General features: G+C 29.1%; 1 protein-coding gene across 1 annotated transcript in view; it reads right to left on the bottom strand.

Annotated features, from left to right (window-relative positions):
* The window catches only part of LOC123295722 (probable serine/threonine-protein kinase DDB_G0282963), a 31061-nt gene extending 8603 nt beyond the window's left edge, over positions 1-22458 (bottom strand). Inside the window, exons 1-2 of the mRNA XM_044877154.1 lie at positions 21967-22458; positions 4653-4805 (exon numbers count right to left, since the gene is read on the bottom strand). Of these exons, the coding sequence (XP_044733089.1) occupies positions 4653-4805; positions 21967-22230 (417 nt within the window). The 5' untranslated portion in view covers positions 22231-22458. The remainder of the gene's footprint in view (positions 1-4652; positions 4806-21966) is intronic.
* Positions 22459-24154: the final 1696 nt, after the last annotated feature.

Below are 24154 nucleotides of genomic sequence, written 5' to 3'. Positions count from 1 at the left end.
TGACAGATACTGTGAACAGTATAAATTGTAAAAACACGAAATTAACAGTGTGCAGTCCGCCACCAAATTAGCAAAGAGTAACATTCACTAGCTAATTCTTACTGATGATGACTACTTGGTAGTCGAAAATACGTATTTTAAAAATACAAAAAACTGATCTAGGAAATTGGGGCAAAAATCGAAATTTATTTTAACATTTAATTTAATTGTAAATAAAAACATATATCTCATATGCATGCAATTTGTTAAACTTAAGTTTAAAGTTCAGACACTTTTAATGGAAAGCCCATAACAAAAACCCGCCCAGGACAACATGCCTGTAGAATTGTAAATATTTGACTTTTGGAGTCACACTAAAAATTTTCTGATTGGGGACCCGCTTCGCTGAGCTTAAAATTAAAGACTCTCGCGTTATAGCTTTCACTTCTCTTGCCTCCGTTTTTCATCGCTTTGGGATTAGAATTTCGGAAAATTCCTTTCTTATCGGATGCCTACGTTATAGAAAGAACACACTCTCCAAATTTCAAATCTCTACGTTCAGTGGTTTAGGCTGTGCGTTGATCCGTCAGTCATCATACAGGATAAAGCATTTTATATGTATACATAATCCTAACTGAAGCTCTTAGCAATTTGTTTAACTCATTTCATTCGTTTAGTTATTTAGCTCGGAATTAACGAATGGATCATTACAAACATTGAAATTATCATTTTCAATTTTTAGGTTTTATAGAGAGTTTTCACTGTACATATTATGTAAACATTTTTTAGTAAGACAAATGTAATTTATTTATGTAAATGTCCTAGGAATTTCCAAATTATATATATTTTTTAAGGTTGTATTAAGGTTAATAAGTTTATAATCAGAACTAAAGTACATTAACCGACTTGAATTACTCCCATATTCTTATGTTTATTCTCTTAGAGATCGTCCATCTAACCTTGAAAATTTTTCTACTCCCGTAAGTATAATGGGGACGATGACTCAATTTTTTTCACTCCAAGTGAAGACTTCTGGTTCAAAATTGTGGCTTAGCAATAGCTGATATTTTATACATGATATAAGCTAAGCATATTTAAATTTCTATTGAGGATTTTTAGGTCCTGAAAATTTAAATCTGAAATTGAAAAAAAGTAAAAATCCAAAATGGCTTTCTCTCAAGAATAGATAAATTTTAGAAAAACAAATGTAATAATAATTTGAAATGGCTAAGTAAAATTTCTTTAAGTGGTTTAGATATATTTCATTTTTACAATTAAAATTATTTTTAGGATATGATATACGTATGGAAGTTTAAATATGTATATACGTATGGAAGTAATGTGTGATGTATTACATCAATTATTTTAAGGAATGAAATTTTTTTTATTTATAATTTATTTTTAAATAAATTTCCATAGAAAAATTAAATGATAATTATGGAAAAGTTGCATTGTCAAAAACTTTTCCGCTTATCAGGCTATGACGTCAATACCTATTACTTAGGTGTAATTTGTATTACAGCTTTAACCTAGTCGAAAGTAACCTTCCTAAATTAAATTACCAGAAAATTTTCGATTATTTTCTGTGTAATTGAAACTAGTGTTGGGACGAATGCTATATTTTGTACATTTTTGAATGCGTTTATCTCCAATATTCGCCGCGAATATTATTTTAGCGTTAATTAAGTCCATTAAAAGCAAAATTCAGTTTTGTTTTAAGGTTTGTTTGCTATAATTACATATCCGTATATTCAAATGGTTTTCGACATCCGATATTCCCATCGTTTCTTGCGAATGAGAATGTTAAAAAATATACGAATATTCGTCACATCACTAATTGTAACGAAAAGAGTCTAAGAATAAGAAATTAAAAAGGTTAATTAATGCATAAAAGGTCGTTTTTTTCATAGAACAAGTTAAAGTAAATGAGTTAGTCTTGTCTACGAACAAATGAATTTTTAGACCGATATCTAGGCCGAAAAATGGGTGGTGTGGACTATTTATGTGCCACTTCAGTTTTAAGGAATTTCTCCAAACAATAATAATTGTATATTCCGATAATTTTCACTCACGTTTATTTCGAGAAAATTATCATTATTTAACAACGTTCATTTTAGCATGAGATACTTCCTTTTATTTCGATGATTTAAAAAGTAGAAAAATTAATTCTTACGACTGAGTCATTTATTTATGATCATATATTTGAAAGCTTGAGGCGCTCAGATTTGTTTAAAATGTTCAGGAAATTGGAATTATAATTTTTTAATTATTGTATTGTGGTACTTGACTTAAACTAAGCGCCCCAGGGTTTTATGTAATCACACGTATTGACAAAGATGACTCAGGGGAAAACCTTTTATACCATGTATACATATATATATGTAATATATATCAAGGTATACTAAGTTTAGTCCCAAGTTTGTAACGTTTAAAAATATTGATGTTACGAACAAAATTTTGGTATAGGTGTTCATAAAATCACCTAATTAATCCATTTCTGGTTGTCTGTCTGTCTGTCGTTTGTCCGTCTGTCATCACGATAACTCAAAACCGAAAATAGATATTAAGCTGAAATTTTTACTGCGTACTCAGGACGTAAAAAGTTCGTAAATGAGCAACATAAGTCAATTGGGTCTTGTAAACCGTTAGAGATAGAACAAAAGTTTAAATGTAAAAGATGTTGCTTATAAAAAAATAAACAACTTTTATATGAAACATTTTTTCGTAAACATTATGTGTAAATTGTATAGTATGTATTATATGGGAATATCAGTTATATATGTATGACATGTATGTATGTGTAATGTGACGGAGTAATCAACACTGTCTATACATGGTATTTCAGTAATTAACTCAGTCAATTGTTTGTTTTCACTTTTTTTAATCTAAAATTTGACTTTGAAATAGTATTCGTAGTTAAAACGAGTACTTTTACGACAGTAAAAAACTTTAATTAAATTTTTATAATGTTTACACTTTTTCTGCTATGTTTGATCTGTATAAAGAACTGAGGGTTTTAGATTTTGTTTTTCGGAAAAATTCGAACCAAATGCAGTATGATTTAGTAGCGGAAAAAGACTTGAAGGGAGTAATATAGGGGATGAAGTTGCTATCTTACTTCTACATCCTTAAACAATAATTTATCTTTTTGTTAGCAACAATTTTCCAAATTTCATAAAACAATAATAACGGTTTAGAGTACCGTCTGGTATTCCACTTTTCCAAATAAAAAACACGTAATCGTTTTAAAGAGAAATTTCAATAAATAATCATAAAAATTCTATTAATTAAATTTATTTTTATCAAAGTAATAAAGTGATGATTGATGACAGCTGGCTGGCTAGCTGTTTGGTTGGTTTTATTTGATGCGGCCATACCTACAACGCGTCGTACAGTAAAAAATTTAGCAAAATGATGTTCTCTAAAATGATGTCATTTAATGTGTATTTATATAAGTTATAATTGATTTCCAGGAAAATGTGTTTAATATGTGAAAATTAATTTATGAAGATTATTCGATTTATCTAAGTATGCCACCGCTTAGCGAAATCTTTATTTTAAGTTTTCATATATTCATCAGAACAGATACAGAAAAATGTTTTAATCACAAATTTTTTGCATCTAAGGGGGATTTTTCAGCACTTTGAATTTTTATCTTACCTTCAAAATCAGTTCAGGTCAAGTCCTTTTCATTAATGGTAAGAGATAGAAAATTGCGTTAAATAAGAAAGCTGTTCGATATAAAAAACTAGTCGCGGAAACTAAACACTAAAATTTGTACAGGTTCGAAAAATTTGAAGAGTAAGACGGATTTGAATACGGTTTTTTGCATTCGATTTGTTAGAGCGTCAGGAAATTTGGTGACTAAATTGAGCGACTCCAAAAACCTCCGAGTAACAAGTTTGGAATTATTTTCATCACTATTAACCGAATTGCGAATTATATACACACACAGTAGTTGTATATACACACATACTGCGGTCAGTCAAGCGAACGATAGGACGGAGCCCAGATATATGGTATCGAAACGGTGCAGTTATACGTCGTACTAAAATGAATTTACTAAAGCTGAAAATTGTTATACAGATGGTATATTGCAAATAAATAACAGTTATGATTGTCAGTCAGTTTGATGTTAGAACAGGGCTGGTCAGTCAGCCCTTATTTATGAACAATAAATAGATTAATTATTATACAGCTTTAATAAATTCATTTTGGTACCACTTAAAACTTAACCATAGCATATATCTGCCTCCGCTTCTTGACTTGACCGCAGTATGTGTGTGTACACAACTACTATAATCAAACCTCAAATGATCAGTTTTAGTAAATTCAACGAATTTTTTTTGGACTGACTTTTTCATTATAACTGTTTTTCGATGATTCTAATTAAATTCAAGGAGTTTTATAGATTTTCCAAAAATATAGACGCTCAGCATCAAGTTCGTATAAATCACGCTAATCTTCATTCATTAATATTTTTTTTACCAATATAAAAATTAATCATTTCCGGACAAAGTTAAAAATTACACAACAATATATTTGTTATACCTAATCGCGATACCTCTTTGGTATGGCGATACCTGGGAATTTCTGACAATATTCTTATCAATATTTAAATCTTATTTTAATATTATAAATATAAAATAGAAATAATAAATAATAATAATAACCTCTGTAAGTGAATGTGCCTGAGCCACATTTGCTAAGAATTGTTTTAATAGTTCCTGAGCACGATGCGCCGCCTGTCTAAAACCATGTAATGTGTTTAAAGTTCGTTCACACCTCGAACATATAACATGAGGTAAAGGGTCACTTTCACACACCTGAAACCAAAAAGAAAAATTTATTAATATAATTAAATTCAAACAAAATTATACAGAGTACATGCGTTAAGCAATGCATCTAAGTAAGAGGTATTATAGGTGTTGTATGAAATTGCAAAAGTGACTTGTGTTGCGTCTTTTATCTGTTGTAGTTCATCTATTCTACTAAGAAACTCCCACTCTCCAAGCGTCTTACAACTATCTCAACGCATATTGAACCTTCAACACATGTATTTAATACCTTTCACTTAGATGGATTGCTTAACGCATGTATTCTGTCATACTCGTGATTTTTAAATGCCTGGATGTAAATCGAACATTCTGTATATATGCAACCAACATGAGTGCATTTGCACATACTTCCAATGTACATATCGTTTATAACGACTATCCATTATAACGGCCAATAAAATGCTAACGATTTTTACTCTAATTTTATGACGCAGAGTGTATACAAATCGGTAATTTTTGGAACTACGGTATACTAAACAATACACGATATGTAAATATATGTGATAAACAATTCACTATGTAAATTGTAAATATATGGCACCAAAACACCATAAATAATGTTACAATCACATCTCTGATTGTGAGAGACATACAGACACACGTGTAATTTTATTTTTAACATACAGTACACACAATTTTGAAGGACAACTGAGATCTGAGAATGTTTTTTAATCAAATAATCGTTCAGTCTGATTCTCCAGATTAACCAAAAATATTTTAAATCACATATTTAGGTTACAACTTTGTACAAAAGCCGTGATGAATGTGGTCATTAGAGCAAAGGTCATGTACTTTTGTATTTGGTAATTGGATTGATTGATTAATTGTAGTATAAATTATATTCTATAACTTTGCTTAAGATAAATATTTTCTTATTACTTACCGAGATATACAAAATTTAATGTTATAGAACGTTAAAATCGTAAATTGTCTCAGTAAATATATTGGACATGCGTTTTATAATTACTATTTCAATTTTTTTTGGTAATGTTCCAGATAAATATTTCGATAAATTAACTATCAATATAAATATTTCGAATAACTAAAAAAATTTTAGATTTTGTAACAGTAGGAAACAAAATTTCGCTCGGAGAAATAATTACAACTTCTTTATAGTTTCATTCATTACATTATAAATTTGAGTTTTCACACAATGATTAAATCATTGATGTAATAATAATGCCTATCTCTATAAATAAATAATATCATTGTTTAAAAATAGAGGCAATATTTTCACGCTAGTTCGACTTGTGCGGTACCCGTGGCTAAAAACAGGCTAGCGAAATAGTATATAAGTGATAGTACAAGATCCGAATTAAGGTCGACCTTCACCCATCTGTTTACCGAATGAAAGTTATTTTTTATGAAATGTAAAATATTTACAAATATCCCTGTTGTGGGTTGCCCTAAAAAATATGGTCCAGACAACTTTTAATAAAAATATCAAAACTTGGAAAGCTTGTAAACTTTATTTTGACTGATATTTTGTTGACAATCATATAGCACCGTATTTGCAATAAAATTATCTTCATTTATATATGCGAGGCAATGAATTAACAGATGAACGTAATTACTATTCACAACTTGTATAAATGCGAAAATAGTGAACAAAAAGAGGCAGACAGCATAGCTGCTGCATATTCTTTATGGCTTTTACTTTCGAGTAGATCAATATTCGTTAGATATGTAAGTCAGTGAAAAATTTCAAAAAATTTTACTCTTGATATTTTCACTAAAAGTAGTCTTGACCACATTTTTTTAGGCAACCCATTGCAGGGATATTTGTTAACATTTTATATTTCATAAAAAATAACTTTCATTCGGTAAACAGATGGGTGAAGGTCGATCCTAATTGGGATCTTAGACTATGATACAAAATATCAACAATAATTTACTGTCTTCTTTATAGGCAATTTTATTACAGATATGATATACAAATTATATAATAAACAAAATTAATCCTTAATATTATTTCTCAATCTTTTTTTCCTAAACGGTACATTTTTAGTTCGCGAATCTATTTTTCGCCATTAGCCAACACGATAAGCTATAAAGTGAAGGGTAAATCATGGAATTTGATAATGGCATAAGGAAGATATTGCGTGGACAGAAAAAAACAAGCTAAAGAATATATAAAACTAGCTCGAATAATTTGACGATGTTGATGGCGAAGGTATGCTTATTTTCGCCATGTGGATTTCAACGACATTTTCCATTTTTTTCCGAATAAAAGCAGTAGTTTTCTATCAGAAAGCAAATAAAATTTTTATTTTGATTTTCTGCGATTTATCAACATTTAATAAAAAATAAAAACCTACAAAAATTCATCCTCTTTACTTTTGTATTGTATGCGCTATAATCTTAAAACTTTGTGTTTTGTTTGAAAAATCTTTGAGAGGAAGGAGAGACGGCAGAGAGGCCTTCATCATCGTTTAAATCGTAACGTATGTTTTTTTTTTAAACGGATACCTCTCTAACACAACAAATGTGATCTCTTTGTGTTAGTATATACAAAATACAATAATAGGTGAAGAAAGATATGTTATGTGGCGTGGGGTGGAGGGAGCAAGGTGTATGTACGTACACCACAACGAACGAGAGAGAATATAATACATACCGCCTCCGGTGTTACACTTATCAATCTGACAGGAAACGAGGAAGGAAATACTTTCTATCAAGATACTTTATTTCGTAACTGTATTATTACTATTATTTCTTGTACATTATATATTTTTTTGTATTTCTTGTTTAAATCATTTAGAGCCTATCTTAAGGTCTTTAATACGTATGCGAATGATCTATCTATCTCCGTAGTGGGTTCTTCTTCTTCTCTAATATCGTACATTTTTTTTAGATGAGAAAGAATAATTATTATCATAATCATAATGTTATTATTATATTGAAATGTGTGTATATGAAACATTTAGAAATGAGGACACTCAAATATAATAATATACAATAAGTACATGAGCGTATTTATTGAAGTAGTCTATTTATCAAGATTTTGACCTATATATGCCAGATTTTTTCCTAATGAACTTAATTGAGACCACTGCTCCACTGACTTCATATGCGATATAGGCGTTATTTTTCGATAAAGACCATGAGAATATAGTTCTCAAATTTCAATGTGGTGAGGCAGATATATTACTTTAAAGGAGTCAGTCAGTTCAACTTTAGAACAGGGCTGGTCAGTCAGCCCTTATTTGCGAACACTAAATAAATAAGATTCATTTATGATTTCCGTGGTATTTAAATGAGTTTATTAAAGTTAAAAATGCTTTTATATTAAATAATAAATTATTTAAATACCACGGAAATCATAAATGAATCTGATGTATTAATTGTTCATAAATAAGGGCTGACCGACCATCCCTGTTCTAACGTTTAACTGACTGACTGTCATAAATGTTATCTATATGCAATATACAAGCTGAATAACAATTTTCAGCTTTAATAAATTCGTTTAAATACCATGGAAATCATAAATGAATCTTATCTATTTATTGTTCATAAATAAGGGATGACTGACCAGCTCTGTTCTAACACCTAACTGACTGACAATCATAACTGTTATTTATTTGCAATATAGAATCTGTATAGCAATTTTTTCCATGCGAAAATTAATAATGCTCAGGTACGAATTTTGCCGGGTCTACTTTTAAACTTATAAAATAAGAAAGAACTGATTCAAAAAACTTGCAAGAACAAACCTTGGATTGGATAAATCTATCTGAACCAAATTCTGTGTTGGTGTGTAAACCCTGGATACTAACATAGGTTGTTTGTGTAGTCCTAAACAAACTATTTATTTAAATACGCTCCTGTATTTATTTTTTTCACTAAAAAACCAATCTATAGATATTTTTTTTATCTTATAATTTTTTTTTCTTCAAATGTTATTGTTGAAAATTCCTTATTTATATATCTCCTGTGTTTTGTTATATGGTATACTATACACATAAAATTGCGTTATCTATTTTTATTCCATTCGATATATATTTTATATTATATGCTATTGAATAAATTAGCATGTTCTTATACATTCAAATCAAAGATATGGCGTCAGACAAAGATAGTTGCTACAATAAAACATCTATAATATTATAAAGTCGTCTATTTTTGCTTGGTGTGTATCAACAACTGGGAAAAAGATTAGTTATCAATATGAGTTTCATATTTTAATTATGAAACAAAACGTGCATTAGTTTTAAATTTTTAAGTGCTTTATATAAGTCAAAGTAGCTAATCCCTATATATTGTAATGTGAACGATGTTTGTTTGTTTGTTACGCTTTCACGCAAAAACTACCGAACGGATTTGAATGAAACTGTACAAGAATATAGCTCATACATTAGAATAACACATGAGCTATAATTTATAAAAATATATATTCAAAAAAAAATTAAAATTAATCTAACATTTTACTGCACCATCTATGATCATTACTTTGAACCATAAATTAATGATTTATGTAAAAATTTAAAATAGAAAATGTCAAACAATTCATGTCCATCTATTCTGATATACTGTGCATATATTTTAGCTGTGTAAAACAATCTCTGCGAGTGTTATGGAAGGAGGATAAATAAGATCAAAATAGGTGGAGGCTATAAAGCGGTGGTTTTTACTTTTAAGGCCAGTGAAGCGGGCGGATATCACGCTAGTACATGATATTTTTAATAACTTATCAACACTTATATCACATCATCACTACATAGTATAAAACAAAGTCGCTTTTTCTGTCCCTATGTCCCTTTGTACGCTTAAATCTTTGAAACTACGCAACGGATTTTGATGCGGTTTTAATAGATAGAGTGATTCAAGAGGAAGGTTTTTATGTATAATACATCCATATTATAGTAGAGTAAGGGGTTGAAATAGGGGTTGAAAGAGAAATGCTTCAAAAACTAAAAAAGTTGTGCATATATTAAGCTCAAATATTGACACGATATACAACCAGCTTCAAAGATCTATTGTTTTTATCTAATTTTAACCTTCGGAGGGTAGAAAGGTGTAGCGAGAAAGTGGGAAGGAATTATCGAATATTTACAAATATACCTAAGTGGGGTATCAAATAAAAGAGCATGACGTGTACATTTCAAAACTGTTATCCCACGCAAGGAAATGTGGAGGGAGGGGTACAAGTGGGGATGTTGCCCAGCAAAGCGGGTAGTTCACAGCTAGTATTACATAATATACAGTTTGGCAACCATCCCGTTAGGCATTTATAATATATGAAGTACGAAAAGTTCTTATGTATAAAACAAAGGGAACATTCTTCATTGAATGTGTTCATTGAATGAATGAACACACAGTGCAGGAATCACCAAGCAGTGTTCTAACAACTGAACGTAAACACATGAAGTAACACACACCAAATGGTATGATTGCGGGCGCATTACACACACTACATAAGTGTCTCTCCTTCTTTGTTTCATACATAAGAACATCTATAAAATCTCTTCGTACTTCATATATTATCAATCCCGTGACGAATTTCTGTACTCCTAAAGACTTTAAATTTGCAAAAGCGATGCGGGCATCAGCTAGTATAAACTAACCATAAAATAATCAGAGTTTTGTTTACAACAAAGCATTACGATCTAACATAAATAATTGTTCTCTCTCTTTCATACGTTTTGTACAGAATTAAGTAAAGATATAATCATTTTATATGTTCGTTTATTAGTGCTTATCAAAATTTTGACGAAAAATCTTATGGATTACATAATTTCCCTCTTTTAATAATTTTTTTTTTGTTGAATTGCGTAAAGTATGACATCATTATCAATTTGTATTTTATTGTTTATTTATGATTCATATCATTCAAAACTGTGAAGAATTTGTTTAAGATGTATTACTATGTAACTTTGTAATCATATGAATGATGTATTTAATGGACTAAATCGGTCTATTGGTTTTTAGATATAAATAGGTTTAAAAAAATATTCAGTGTTAAAATATTAAAAATTAGTATTTTCTATAACTTAGGAAATAAGTTTCGATATCAAATTTTTGTTGTATTCGCACCGTGTGTGAGTTTTATTGGAGGCGTTTCCATGGTAACGATAAAATACTTTAATTATAGAATTGTATGAATGCATATACAATTGTATAGATTGCATTTATAACTTACATTGAAAATTTAATATTATTGTCTAACAAATTTAAATAAATAATTATGATAATTTACATTTGAAAAATTATATTTGTGCAATTTGATTTCTTATTTTCACAATTTTTAATGCATTAAGTTTAATTAGTTAGTGTTTTTCAATAATTTTAATTTGATAATGATTTCTATAATAGCGTGTTTTATCGCTAAAATTTTTCACTGGAAGCGCTGGCATTGATTTTATTGTCCCCTACCATGACTACGCACACAACGAATAGATTTGTTGACAAATACAGTATCATGACTGTTATTCCAAATAGTGCATATATATCCTAGTATATCCTAGTTATCCTTGCACGCTTCTCCGAGTATATGACATGCTTTTATGAATTTGACTATAATAAATATACTACCTTAAAATGAAACACATATCTAGCTCTAAAACCCCACAATTAAAAGAATTAAGAATCGTCTTTTAAATTCAATGAATCAGAATTTGAATTAATATTCATCAACCCACCACTATACATAATGATAACTATCATTAACTATCATATAATAAAATAATAATAAATAAAATTTAAAAAAAAAACCATACATTTTAGTGAGACGTAAATATTTAATTTTATTTTTAATACTACTCTCAATAATAAAAAGCAATGATAAAAATATTTTCATATAGGTTTTTAATACCATCCATTAAAAATATAATATTAATTATAAAAAGAAGGAAAAAATATTATATGATTTTTATTCTCCACACACAAATAAAAAATCATTAAAAAAAAGTTGTTAGAGATGCTATCAAAATCTACCTATTTACGAACATATAATTTTATACATCCCTTTAAAGTGGTGCGCATACAGACCGCAACCCTGATTTGTCAAAGTTACACACAGATTGACTAATCGACCCGCCGCCGATCAAGACTGTGAATATTGGTAAACCATATGGCTACTTCGTCAGTCTGGCTTATTGTATAAATAATACTATTATTATTAGTCAATAAAAGACTATCATACGTTATTAGTATATCACCACAGTTATATTTTGTCTTACGGTGTATGTGTGTGGTATCGACTCTGTACTTAATACAAACAAAATTGATAGTTACTTTCACTGCTAATGTATATTATACAAGGTGTTTTGTAATTCACCCTGGAAAACTCTACTAAGAGATTAAGCTTATCAAGATGAATGAAAAAGTTCTTTACAAAAATTCAATCTGAGGCGTAATTTCCGAGATATCTTTAATCCAAACAAGCATTTGAAAAGTCAGGAGGCGAAAAATCAAATGTTATTATATATATATATATATATATATATTAAGTTTAGTCCCAAGTAGGTAACGTTTAAAAATATTGATGCTACGAAAAAAATTCGGTATAGGTGTTCATAGAATCATCTAATTAGTCCTTTTTCGGTTGTCCATCCGCCCGTCCGTCTGTGAACACGATAACTCAAAAACGAAAAAAGATATCAAGCTGAAATTTTTACAGCGCACTCAGGACGTAAAAAGTCAGGTGAAGTTCGTTTACAAGATGGGTTCTACGGACCCAAAATCCAATTGACCTATGTTGCTCATTTACGATACCGACCTCACATTTTACCGAGCACATATCTTACGCAGACATTATTAACCTTCTTGTATATAAGTACTGTCAGAAGAAATTGCAACTGTGTGCGGCCTGCCTAAAAATTCTATCTTTAATAGTTTTTTAAGTTTTTTAAGACGATTAAAAAGGAATAATATTATTATCTTAAAGATTAAATGAACAGAATATGAATTTTTAATTTAAATATTGCAAATCTAAAATATACAGGGTGCTCAGAAAAGTTCACTCGAGTACAAGTTCTTTATTTACAATAAAATAATAAACAACAGAAATACCGATAATTTATCTACGGATCCTCATAAAAATAAAGTATAAAATATAATCTATAGCAAAATAGAGTATATTTTTAAAATTTTATTGTTTAATGATGTCTACATATTATTTCTAATTATAAATCTCTTGCTAATCTTTTTATATTTCTCTCATAAATTGAACAATCAGTAATTAATATTACTCAATCATCCTAATTACTCTATCAATTTGTATGTTATTAAAATATACACAATATATTCCATACAGTGCAGATCAGGGTATAAATATGATGATATTTCAAAAATAAATATAGGTCTATAAAGTTAACTAAGGCATATTAAAATTTTACAATACCAGTTATTTTTATGTATCATTTTTAAACGTTTCATTTGACTAAAATAAAAATGTTTTAATGGGTATTTTTATGATTTTTAAATATTTTGTTTAATTTGTGAAGAGTTTAGTTTTAAAAAACATTTTTTTTTTTAAATATTTGGATGATCTGAGTTTGCCATTTTGTTATGAATTTTCACTTTTTCATTCCGTAACTGAAATTTCTGTCATAAAATGATATTAAAAATTAAATTGAATAAATACAAAAATGTTAAATATCTTTTGTATTTACTAAAATATATCAATGTGAGATGACATATTATAGGCAATACTATTACAGAGATGATGAAAATATTGTGTGAAAACTCACATTAATAATATAAAGTAATAAAAATATCTGTCCTCTAACTTCCTCTGTGGGTATAGTAATAAACAAACAAACACATATACTCAATGTCAGAAAAAATGCTCGTTTTAAAACATTCTAAGTGTTACTATTATAACATAACATATGATGAGTACGCTTAGAATGTTTTACCTGTGGCATTTTTTCTGACAGTGAGTATACATAATATATGTAACGTATAAATTTAAAATATAAACAATAGGCACCTGTATACATACTATATAACGTATCTAAGTTAAGCGTCTTCACGGATAAACAGTGATGTTTACGAAAAAATATTCCAAACAAAAGTTGTTTATTTTTTAAAACTTTTGTTCTGTCTCTAACGATTTACAAATGGTTCCTACCCAAGACCCATTTGACCTATGTTTCTCACTTACGAATTGGACCTCACTTTTCACGTCCTAAGCACGCTTTAAATATCATAATTTCAGCTTGACATCTTTTTTCGTTTTTGAATTATCGTGAGGACAGACAAACAGCCGAAAATGGTCTACTTAGGTAATTTTATGAATACCTATACAACAATTTTGTTCGTAGCATTAATATTTTTAAGCATTACAAACTTGGGATTAAAATTAGTATACTTTGATATATTTCATATATACATGGTATAAAAATAGGTCACTTGGTAATCGTGGGTGAAATATAAGTACATATTTCAATATTCACAGCATTGGATCTTGTTTAAAATACAAAATATTCACAGTGAAAGCGTTTTAATTCTATTTTTGTATAAACGAGGAATGAGAATTTTTCAATCGGACTAATAAGTTACCTGCTCCCACTTTTTAGATCTTAAATTATCTCGGTAAAATTAAAATTCATAATAAAGGTAACCCATAATACTCTTCTAAAATATAAAATTAACGATTTTTATAAACTCTCTTGCATAACTATTTTGTATATTTATAAAAAATAAAAAACCCAAATTCCACGTATAGGTAAATTCATATCAAATGAATCCGGATGATTTTATATGTAATAGTACAAGATCCGGGATTTACATCTCATAACATTGATAACACTGTACGAATGAATAACCAAAGATACTTTCATTTTTTATATGACAAAGAAAAGACTATTAAAAAATTCCATTAATCAGAAAACAACTGAATATATCGAGTGGTCCAATATTTTTAATCTAGTCCGATTTTATGTTTTAAAGAAAGGCATGAAGATCTTAAATTTTACATTTTCAAGATCCTTTAACCAAAACTTGCGCTTTGTTTCCGTTGAGATAAAACGCTCTTGTGACTATGTTCTGCTGTTTTAACAAATTATTATGAAAAGCACATTAAATTAGCTTTTGCGATTTCGAAGAGAATCTGGAGATATTTCAAAGACTATTCGTTAAAAATGAGCTAGACATTTATTTCTCGACTTTTTAATAATGTTTTTTAAGGACCTTTGATAAAATCGAGAAAATCTCAACCAACTTTTTGAGCTGAACTTCACATGGATAAAACGAGTCGAACAAATAGCTAACATACTTTCATTTTGTATCCGACAAACAAAAGCCCAAAATGTTTCATTAATCAGAAAACAACTATATATGGTATTAAAATTATATGATATTACTAGCCGTTACCTGTCCGCTTCGCCGGATTATACTAACTTTATAAAGAAATATTATCACAGAATATTTTGCCTTGCCTTCTTGATCGTCAAAAAGCCCTTTGACCGTATTCTCACGTGATTTGCCCCCAGATTCAAACACTCTAGAGCCTTTTTTTATGAGAGTTTTTGCATGATAAAATAAAGTCAAAGTTTCTCAAACATGGTGTTTTTAACAGCTTATTCCATATTAACACATAACATATAAGAACAAGACTGTACATTTAAATTAGGCAAAAGCTCTTAAAAATGTCATGTACGAGAGACGACTTTGACTTATATTACACAAAAATTGGAAACAAATATGCGTTTTGGAATATTTTACGTAAATGACTTTGCACAAATTAGATGTAATCTGCATTTCTACTAGTAAACTTTTTCAAATTTTGGCAAATGATAGTTTAAGTCATTCTAAAGATTTTAATTTAGCGATAATTTGAAATGCTGTCATTTTCATGACTTGTGACCATGGCAACTTTTATTCAGAATGACTTAAACTATCATTCCCCAAAATTTAAAAAAGTTTGATCGAAATGCAGATTACATATAATTTGTGCGAGGTCTTTTGAACTAATTCGGTTAAAACGTTCAGCTAGCTACACACACTTACAAACAGACTCACCAACGATTACATATATTATAAAGATTATTATGAAGTAAAAAAATAATAATAATTTTTATTTATCACTATGAAATAATCTAATAATATATAAAATGCAACAGTTGAATAGCACATACATACATACACACATTCATATGTATTGAATAAACTAAACCACATTCAAATTTGCCAAACTTTCTCTATGAGGTCAGCTTACATTAGTATAGTTAGTATAATATTGGTGGCTTGCTGAGAGTAATAGTGTTTGTGATTGTGTATTGCCTCCTCTCATGTAATAAGGTACCCGGCTGCATCAGTCTCTTATGTTTGAACAGAGTTACAGACTTCAGAAGAGAAGAGTTATTGGAGAAGTTGAATGATTGAAAAATTATATACCATGTGTGATGTAAATTGATACTTTATGATCCAATGTTCATTTATTCATTATAACATGTATATATGAAATATACATAGTATATTAAGTTTATTCCCAAGTTTGTAACACTTAAAAATATTGATGCCACGAACAAAATAATTAAATCACCTACTTAGTCCATTGTCCCTCCGTCCGTCTGTGAACACGATAACTCAAAAACTAAAAAAAAAATCAAGCTGAAATTTTTACAGCGCACACAGAACGTAAAAAGTGGGGTCGAGTTTCTTAAATGAGCAACATAGGTTAATTGGGTCTTGGATCCGTAGGACCCATCTTGTAAATCGTTAGAGATAGAACAAAAATTTAACACACATTAGATGCAAATTTTATAGTATGTATTAATATGGGATTATCAGTTATGTATGTGTGACATGTAATGCGATAGAAAAATCAACACTGTCTATCCATGGTATTTCAACAATTAACTAAGTCAATTGTTTGTTTTCACTTGTTTTTATATTTCGATGAATAATAATCAATACATAGACGTACTGAACGTGTACGTTTAATGCACTTATTTCAAGAAAAAATTACATCTATAATTTCTCCTAAAGCATTTAGCCGTAATTTCGGTTCAATGGGAATTATTCCTCCTTTATATGGAGGCTTTGATGCAGGGATACCACTCAACCCTCTCTATTATCGCCATTCAAAATGTATATATTTACGATAAGCAAAATTGTAGAATCTTATATATAATAATTCTCTAGCCTTGTTTTTCCTGTCCATGCGAGATCTTCCTTATCCATTTATCAAATTCTATGATTTACCCTTTATTTTCCAAATTATCGTTTGGATCAAAATTACCCCATCCACTGAGTTTCATTAAATTACAAAACAAAAATTTTTTTCCCGAAATTCTCGATTTTTTCAAAAGGGGTACCCCTTAAAAAAATTTCAAAAAATCGAAAAAAAAATTTGTATCTCCAATTTCGATAAAACTCAGTATATAAGGTAATTTTGACCCAAAAAGTACAAAAATCGGGTGCATTTGTTGACTGGTCGAATAGTTTTCGAGTTAAGGACTAAAATCGATCCAAATATTGCGATAGCTCAGAAACTCTGCATCCAATCATAAAATTAACCGGATTTTTATACTTTTTGGATCAAAATTACCCCATAAAACATAAAAAGAGTTTCATCAAATTCCCAATCAAAATATTTTTTTGCGTTTTACTTGATTTTTCAAAGGGGTACCCCTTAAAAAATTGCAAAAAATCGAAAATTTTTTTTGTATCTCCAATTTCGATAGCCACACAACTACTACCATGTTGGTATGGTATCGAGATAGATACTTTAGTATAAAATAGGGCTATCCACTAGAAGTATTGTGGATATCGCCGACCAGTATGTATGGATAGGGTATAATTACCCCATCCACCGAGTTTCATCAAATTCCAAAACATGCAGTTCCCATTAAATTAACATGCAGTTCCCATATACAAAATTCGCATCCTCTTTTGAGCCCCTGAGGGGATGAATTTCCAAAAATATCTTCTTAGTGCTCACTTACGTTACTTAAGGAATGTGTGTACAAAGTATCAGGCTTCTAGACCCAGCGGTTTCAGCTGTGCGTTGATCGATCAATCAGTATCCTTTCTTATATATATATATATAGATATATGAAAGACAAAATTTGCATAGAAAGTACACAGGGTATATTAAAAGACAAAAGTTGACTAAAAATCAACGTGTTCTCATCTTTTGTTTAAAGTTATATTTTCATTTAGTTTTACCCCACAGAGAGATACATAAACATACTCATACAGTCAATAATAATAATAAAACATCATCTGGGAGATTTTACTTATTAATATTTTTCTTTCTTAATATTTTTAATACTATTCGAGTAAGTATCTGTAAAGACAGCACAAGAACACATTATTCAGTAACAGATAATTATCAATCAAATTCACTATCATCCCACACAAACATACACACATACATACAAATACAATATTCATATATTGTGCGGTGATCCAAGAGTCGAACGAACATGTACAACACTCATACAAATTAACACAAAAATACATTTATAGCTCGTCTTTTCATTTTATCATCATCATTCATTTAATACAAATCTGATATACATAATTATGCATGACATCATGTAACTACCATTATCTATCAGAGGTGATTGTTATCAGTTGGAGGAAAAACGTTTTGCCAACTGCAAGGAATCATAACATGATCATAGACAATCAAGTTTCGAAATATAATTTCTAACTGTTTTATTAAATGAGCAGAAATATAAGTATAGATCGTACAAAACGAAATGAGACTGTTCAAGAGAGACAAAGTATAAATTTATGTGTAAATACAGGATGTATCGTGACTCGATTTGAAAGATGCAACACTTTTCTCCATTTAGATATTTAATTTTATAGTACTATTAAAATTCTGTATCCTTAAACTGTGTTAAAAAAGTTTTTATTTAAAAATTAGTGTAAAACACGTCATTTTCGAGATACAGGCTGTTGAAAGTTTCATAGCAAACATATACAGGGTAATCAAAGGACATTAGCAAATGGTAGATAACGATATAATAATCATTATTTCTTTATACACTTATATCCGGGGAAACCGTATTTTCTTGATATATTTTTGAAATTTTGGAATTTTTAGGAGTATTACCAAATTGGGTGCTTAGAAAAATTGAAATTTTGGCACCCAGTATGACCTAAAGATACTTCTTGATTGAAAGCTTATGGTGATAAATTACGAAAATCAGCGGTGGATATACAGGTGTTCCATAACCCGGTTCCGAAAAAACCTCTTATGTCATGGAAGAATATCACAACATCTGTGCAATCATGACTTGCAAGAAGCGTTTAATAATGTTAGCTTAGCTTTAAGAATATACTGCACATTACCAACGACATCTGCGAGCTGTGAGCGAAGCTTCATCAAACTCAAAATAATTAAAGCCTATTTGCGTTCAACGATGAGTCAGGAACGTCTATCTGGCTTCGCGATCCTAGCCGTTGAATATGAAACTGCTTTGGAAATGGAATTTAATGGGCTAAAAGGTTCTTTCGCAGAAAGAAAACATGCCGTGTAAAGCTGTAGCAAGATAAGAGAGGAAAAAATGCCGGTTCTTAAAGATTAAAGTCGCCTTTCTGGTTGTATGTTTCCTGCGTTGTATTTTATGTCACAAAAAATTAAAATTAATTATAAAAAGTGCTAATTTATTAAAGAGTTTTTATTTTCCCACAAAAAATGCAAAAATTATTTTTTTTTTTTTAAATTTATTTCAAACACTGAAGAGGGGAGGACGCGCCATTATCAAATTCTTGCACCGGTTAATAAAAACGTAGATTCGGGGCTGAGAAACATCCTTGTCAATTTTAACGTTATCTACCATTTGCTGAAGTCCTACTGTTATAGCTTGGATCATCCTGTATATAATAATGGTAAGTAAATTATTATTTAAACAAAAAGTATCAAATAAACATAAAATTGTCAAAGGTTTTTTTTTTCGAAATATACGATCATATATCAGATTTTTAATTAAAAATTTTACGATTGAATATCTCTAAAAATTTTTCAATTCTACGAGTGTTTCTAACTTTTAATAACGTCGGAAATTGATAATTTGTCAAAAATTTGCACAGATGATCTAAAAAGAACAAGTAAAAACAAACAATTGACTGTTAATTGTTGAAATACCATGTATAGACAGTGTTGATTACTCTGTTACATTACTCATACATACATATCACACACATATAACTGATTTACCCATATAATACATGCTATACAATTTCCGCTCTCATGGATAAACAGTGATGTTTTCGAAAAAATGTTTCAAACAAAAGTTGTTTAATTTTTTATAAAGAACATTTTTTACATTTAAACTCTTGTTCGATCTCTAACGGTTTACAAGATGGGTCCTGCGGACCCAAGACCCAATTGACCTATGTTGCTCATTTACGAACTTGACCTCACTTTTTACGTCCTCAGCACGCTATAAATTTCAGCTTGATATCTCTTTTCGTTTTTGAGTAATCGTGATGACAAGACAGACAGGCAACGGAAATGGGCTAATTAAGTGATTTTTATGAACACCTATGCCAAAATTTTTTTCATAGCATCAATATTTGTAAGCGTTACAAACTTGGGACTAAACTTAGTGTACCTTGATATATTTCATATATACATTGTATAAAAACTTTTCAATAGATAACTAGAACGATGTCTCAAACGTACTTAATTTTTTATAATCATAATTTAGTTTCTGCCAGTTAATCGGAAATATTAAAAAATAATTTTTACGTACAAAATTCGAATTGCAAAAAATTCCTTAGGTTAAATAATGTAATATTTCTACAGGAGAGTGAATTTTTGGCATACAAATTTCAGGGTATTTTGTCATAAACACACGTCTAGGGAAGTAGCTGTCCTGGGCTGCCGCCCCCATGGTACGCTCATGGTCCACAGCATAATGCGGTGGCAATATAAATTTCTTCATTTGTCTTGTATTTTATTACTTTATTTTTATCTATTTACACAGGTATTTAAGTTTGTAAGAGTGCTGACTAGTAATGCCAGAGGTCATGGGTTGATGTCAAGAATGTTATAAGATTATAAAATATACTCTTCAAGCGTTTTAAACAAACGTTAATCGGATTAATTTTTCTGCCCGTGTATGTCTAAACGTAAATGTTCTAATAACATAATTTCTATGAATTAAATAAAAGCTCCGAAATAAAACTTTTTGTATAGGAAAAACTACTATTTCAATCGTTAAAAGAACCTAAATTTCTATACTTTGGGGGTAAAAATTACTCTATATATACCAAGTTTCATCTGAAACACAAATTTTCCTTGTGTTTTGCTAAATTTTTTTCTTTTTTAGAGTAAAATTGATCTAAAAATCTACAAAAATTGATTTCGACTAATTAGACAATCAGTCAAAGGGGTATAAAATCCTATACAAAAGAAATCAAAAGTTCAGTGTCAATAGGACACTGAACACATTTTTAGAAATAAACTAAAAAGTAAAACATGTATAAAAATATTAATTACTAAAAAATTCTCAATATAAGTTTATATTGCTTCCATCAAAAAATTTTCTGGGTACGCGCTTGGGAAAGATTGCGACATGTGGTGAAAAAAAACGAATTTTAAAACCTTGTTTTCATTATTATTGCTTATTCATGAAAATTTAAACATCATCCTACAAAAACTATCTTATATGCCTACATTTGTTTTACGAAAGTCCAATAATTTAAAAATCTGTAATAATCCGTTTTCGAAATGATATAAATAATTCGAAATAATATAAAAAGATATAAATATATACAAAAATACATTTTTCTTCATTAATCACATGTAATCAGACATATAGTGTTAATATACAAATAAATTTTTTGTTTATAGATAAATATAAGCATGTCTCAGACAAAAAAAATTTAGCCATTTATTAAATAAAAAATACTTTTCGTGTGATTTATGGTTAATTATTGATAATCGTAATGCCGTAAATACAAGTGTATTACGGCATGAATAATATGATAATGGAAGTAATAATTAAAATGTTAATGACTCAGTATATAACTACAGTTAATTAATTTAAAATGTAAATGTATACAAATATAATTGTAATCATGATATGTCGACATAATAAATTCTAAGAACTGTATTATTTATCATGTTATCATCATAGGTTAATTAGATGATATAGCATTAGCAGCGCATGGGGGATTGGCATCACACACCACGATGAAATGTTTTTAAAAAAAAAATGGGTAAATATGAATCACCTACCAAAATGGATAGACACGTCATAATTTTAAATGGAATATTCCGTTTCTGCCATTTATAATCTGTATCATCTTTATCAAAAATTGATTTATTAATAACTTTTTTGTCAACATCTGCAGCTGCAGAGTCTGTTTGTGTCTCATCATCGGTATTCTCTTGTGTATTTGTTGTCGAGGTTGACAGTGACGGGCATGATAAACAAAGACGACACACTTGATAAAACTTTGGCGGTACATTACACATATTTAACACATTTGAACAGCACATACAATTCTTTTTTCGTTTCCAAATAATTTTGCACCCAAACAAATTTTTATTTGATAAACAGAGCACATTCACATTTAAAACACACCACACAATTACACATTGAAATAAAAAATGTTATTGTTTCGTTTAATTTTTTTTTATTTCTTGAATTGAATAACCACGACTTACTCTGTGTCTGACAGACTGACTCTCTACACGGTCTTAAACCGTTGGTATCTTCATTCGCTATTATCACACACAAAAACGAGATGAAATATCACTTTACTTCTCCTCTAATCTTTAGGTAAATAAATATGAGATAGCGTTCATTATTATTATTCAATTTGGTCTACTATCTTTGTTTGGTATTTTATTTTTACCCCACCACTTCGCCGTCGTCGTCTTATGACGGATGTCTTTTTTTTTCTTTACTGATATTGTGATAATTTTTTGTTGTCTATGTACAATGGAAAAAGGTATTTAAAAAAACCCAATTTACTCATATCATTCGTGCTCATATCTTAGGTAATTTCAGTTACAATTTTTTTTTACATTTAATTTAAAGCTAATTTCATGACTAATCTATTAATATTTATAAAAAACGATACTCCCAATATAGATTGATTTTTGTTAAGTTTTATAGTTTTATATTATTCTTAGCTGTTCTTTTAGCATTGCGCATACCTTTTTAAGTGTAATATAGAAAAAAAAAAAAATTTGCGTAATCGGGTCCTTACGAATCAGGTGAATTATCGATTTTTGTGCCGTTCTTGAGTGGTATTTTTTTACAAAGGACGAAGGTACCTGATTCTGCTGCGGCCAGGAGCATGAATGAATAGCTCCTATAGCTTCTCTATCATCAAATTATGCACAACTTGGCTGGCAAGTTTTTCCACGAAATACTAATGGTTAAGATGAGAGCGTCACTCCCTGGTATTGAAATACTTTTGAACATCTTCTGCTTCATTCCCGTTCACAATAACATGATTTGATTTACTAAATTGCAATCATTCCGATTTGACTCCTGTTATTATTGCTACCTAGAAGTAGTTGACTTGGCAAAGTATAATGAGAAAAACTATTGTGCGATAGGTAAAGTATATCGGAAGTATTGAGCAGGCATGTCCACAACAGAACAAAGAGAGGTTTATAACAAATATATTGCGCTTTCATTAATAAAAATGAATTGTTATCAGAAATAGTACAATTGATAAATAAATAAAACTATTTTTAATCATAAAAAATAAATTTTATTAATCATATCACAAACGTCATTATGACATCATTTGATAAAAATTAAATGATAAGAAATAAATTAGTGGCTAATTTCATGTTGTATGAAATGAAATTTTTTTTGGTACCTTCTATTTTTAGTTGATAAAAAATGTCTGATTGGATTGTGAATTTTATGTATTATTTAGGATTACTCTTAATTGTAATACCTGTAAAATTATTTTTTGATTTATTTGCATGGATAGGTTGGGAATTATTTAAAAATAATTAGAAAAAAAAACTATTTAAAAAATATAATATTCTTTAATAGATATGTATAATGAGTTAAATATAATTCTTAATTATCAAAACAATATATAGTTAAATATTATTTAAAACTTTGGTAAATATAAATTTTATTTTATTAAAATGTGATGGAATTAACTAGTCACACGTGATTAGTTTTAAATGTTTAAGAGTTAGTCACTTGAGATTATTTGGCGCTGGGTAATAATAGTGAAAGTATAAAATACCGGGGAATTATTCTTGCATTCATAAATTTAGGGAGGGAATTTTTAAATTATCTCAAAAATATTCAAAACTAATCACGATTATTTTTAATTTGTACATGAAAACTTTTTTTAATTGCATCTTGTGCAACTGTCTAAAAAATTTAAGGTCTAAACGCCTTAATGTAAATTAAAATAATTTTCCCCTATGTAATTAATCACAG

The sequence above is a fragment of the Chrysoperla carnea genome, chromosome 3 (genome assembly GCF_905475395.1).
Source record: "Chrysoperla carnea chromosome 3, inChrCarn1.1, whole genome shotgun sequence".
NCBI classification, from domain to species: Eukaryota; Metazoa; Arthropoda; class Insecta; order Neuroptera; family Chrysopidae; genus Chrysoperla; species Chrysoperla carnea.
This window is presented reverse-complemented; position numbering and strand designations above follow the sequence as displayed.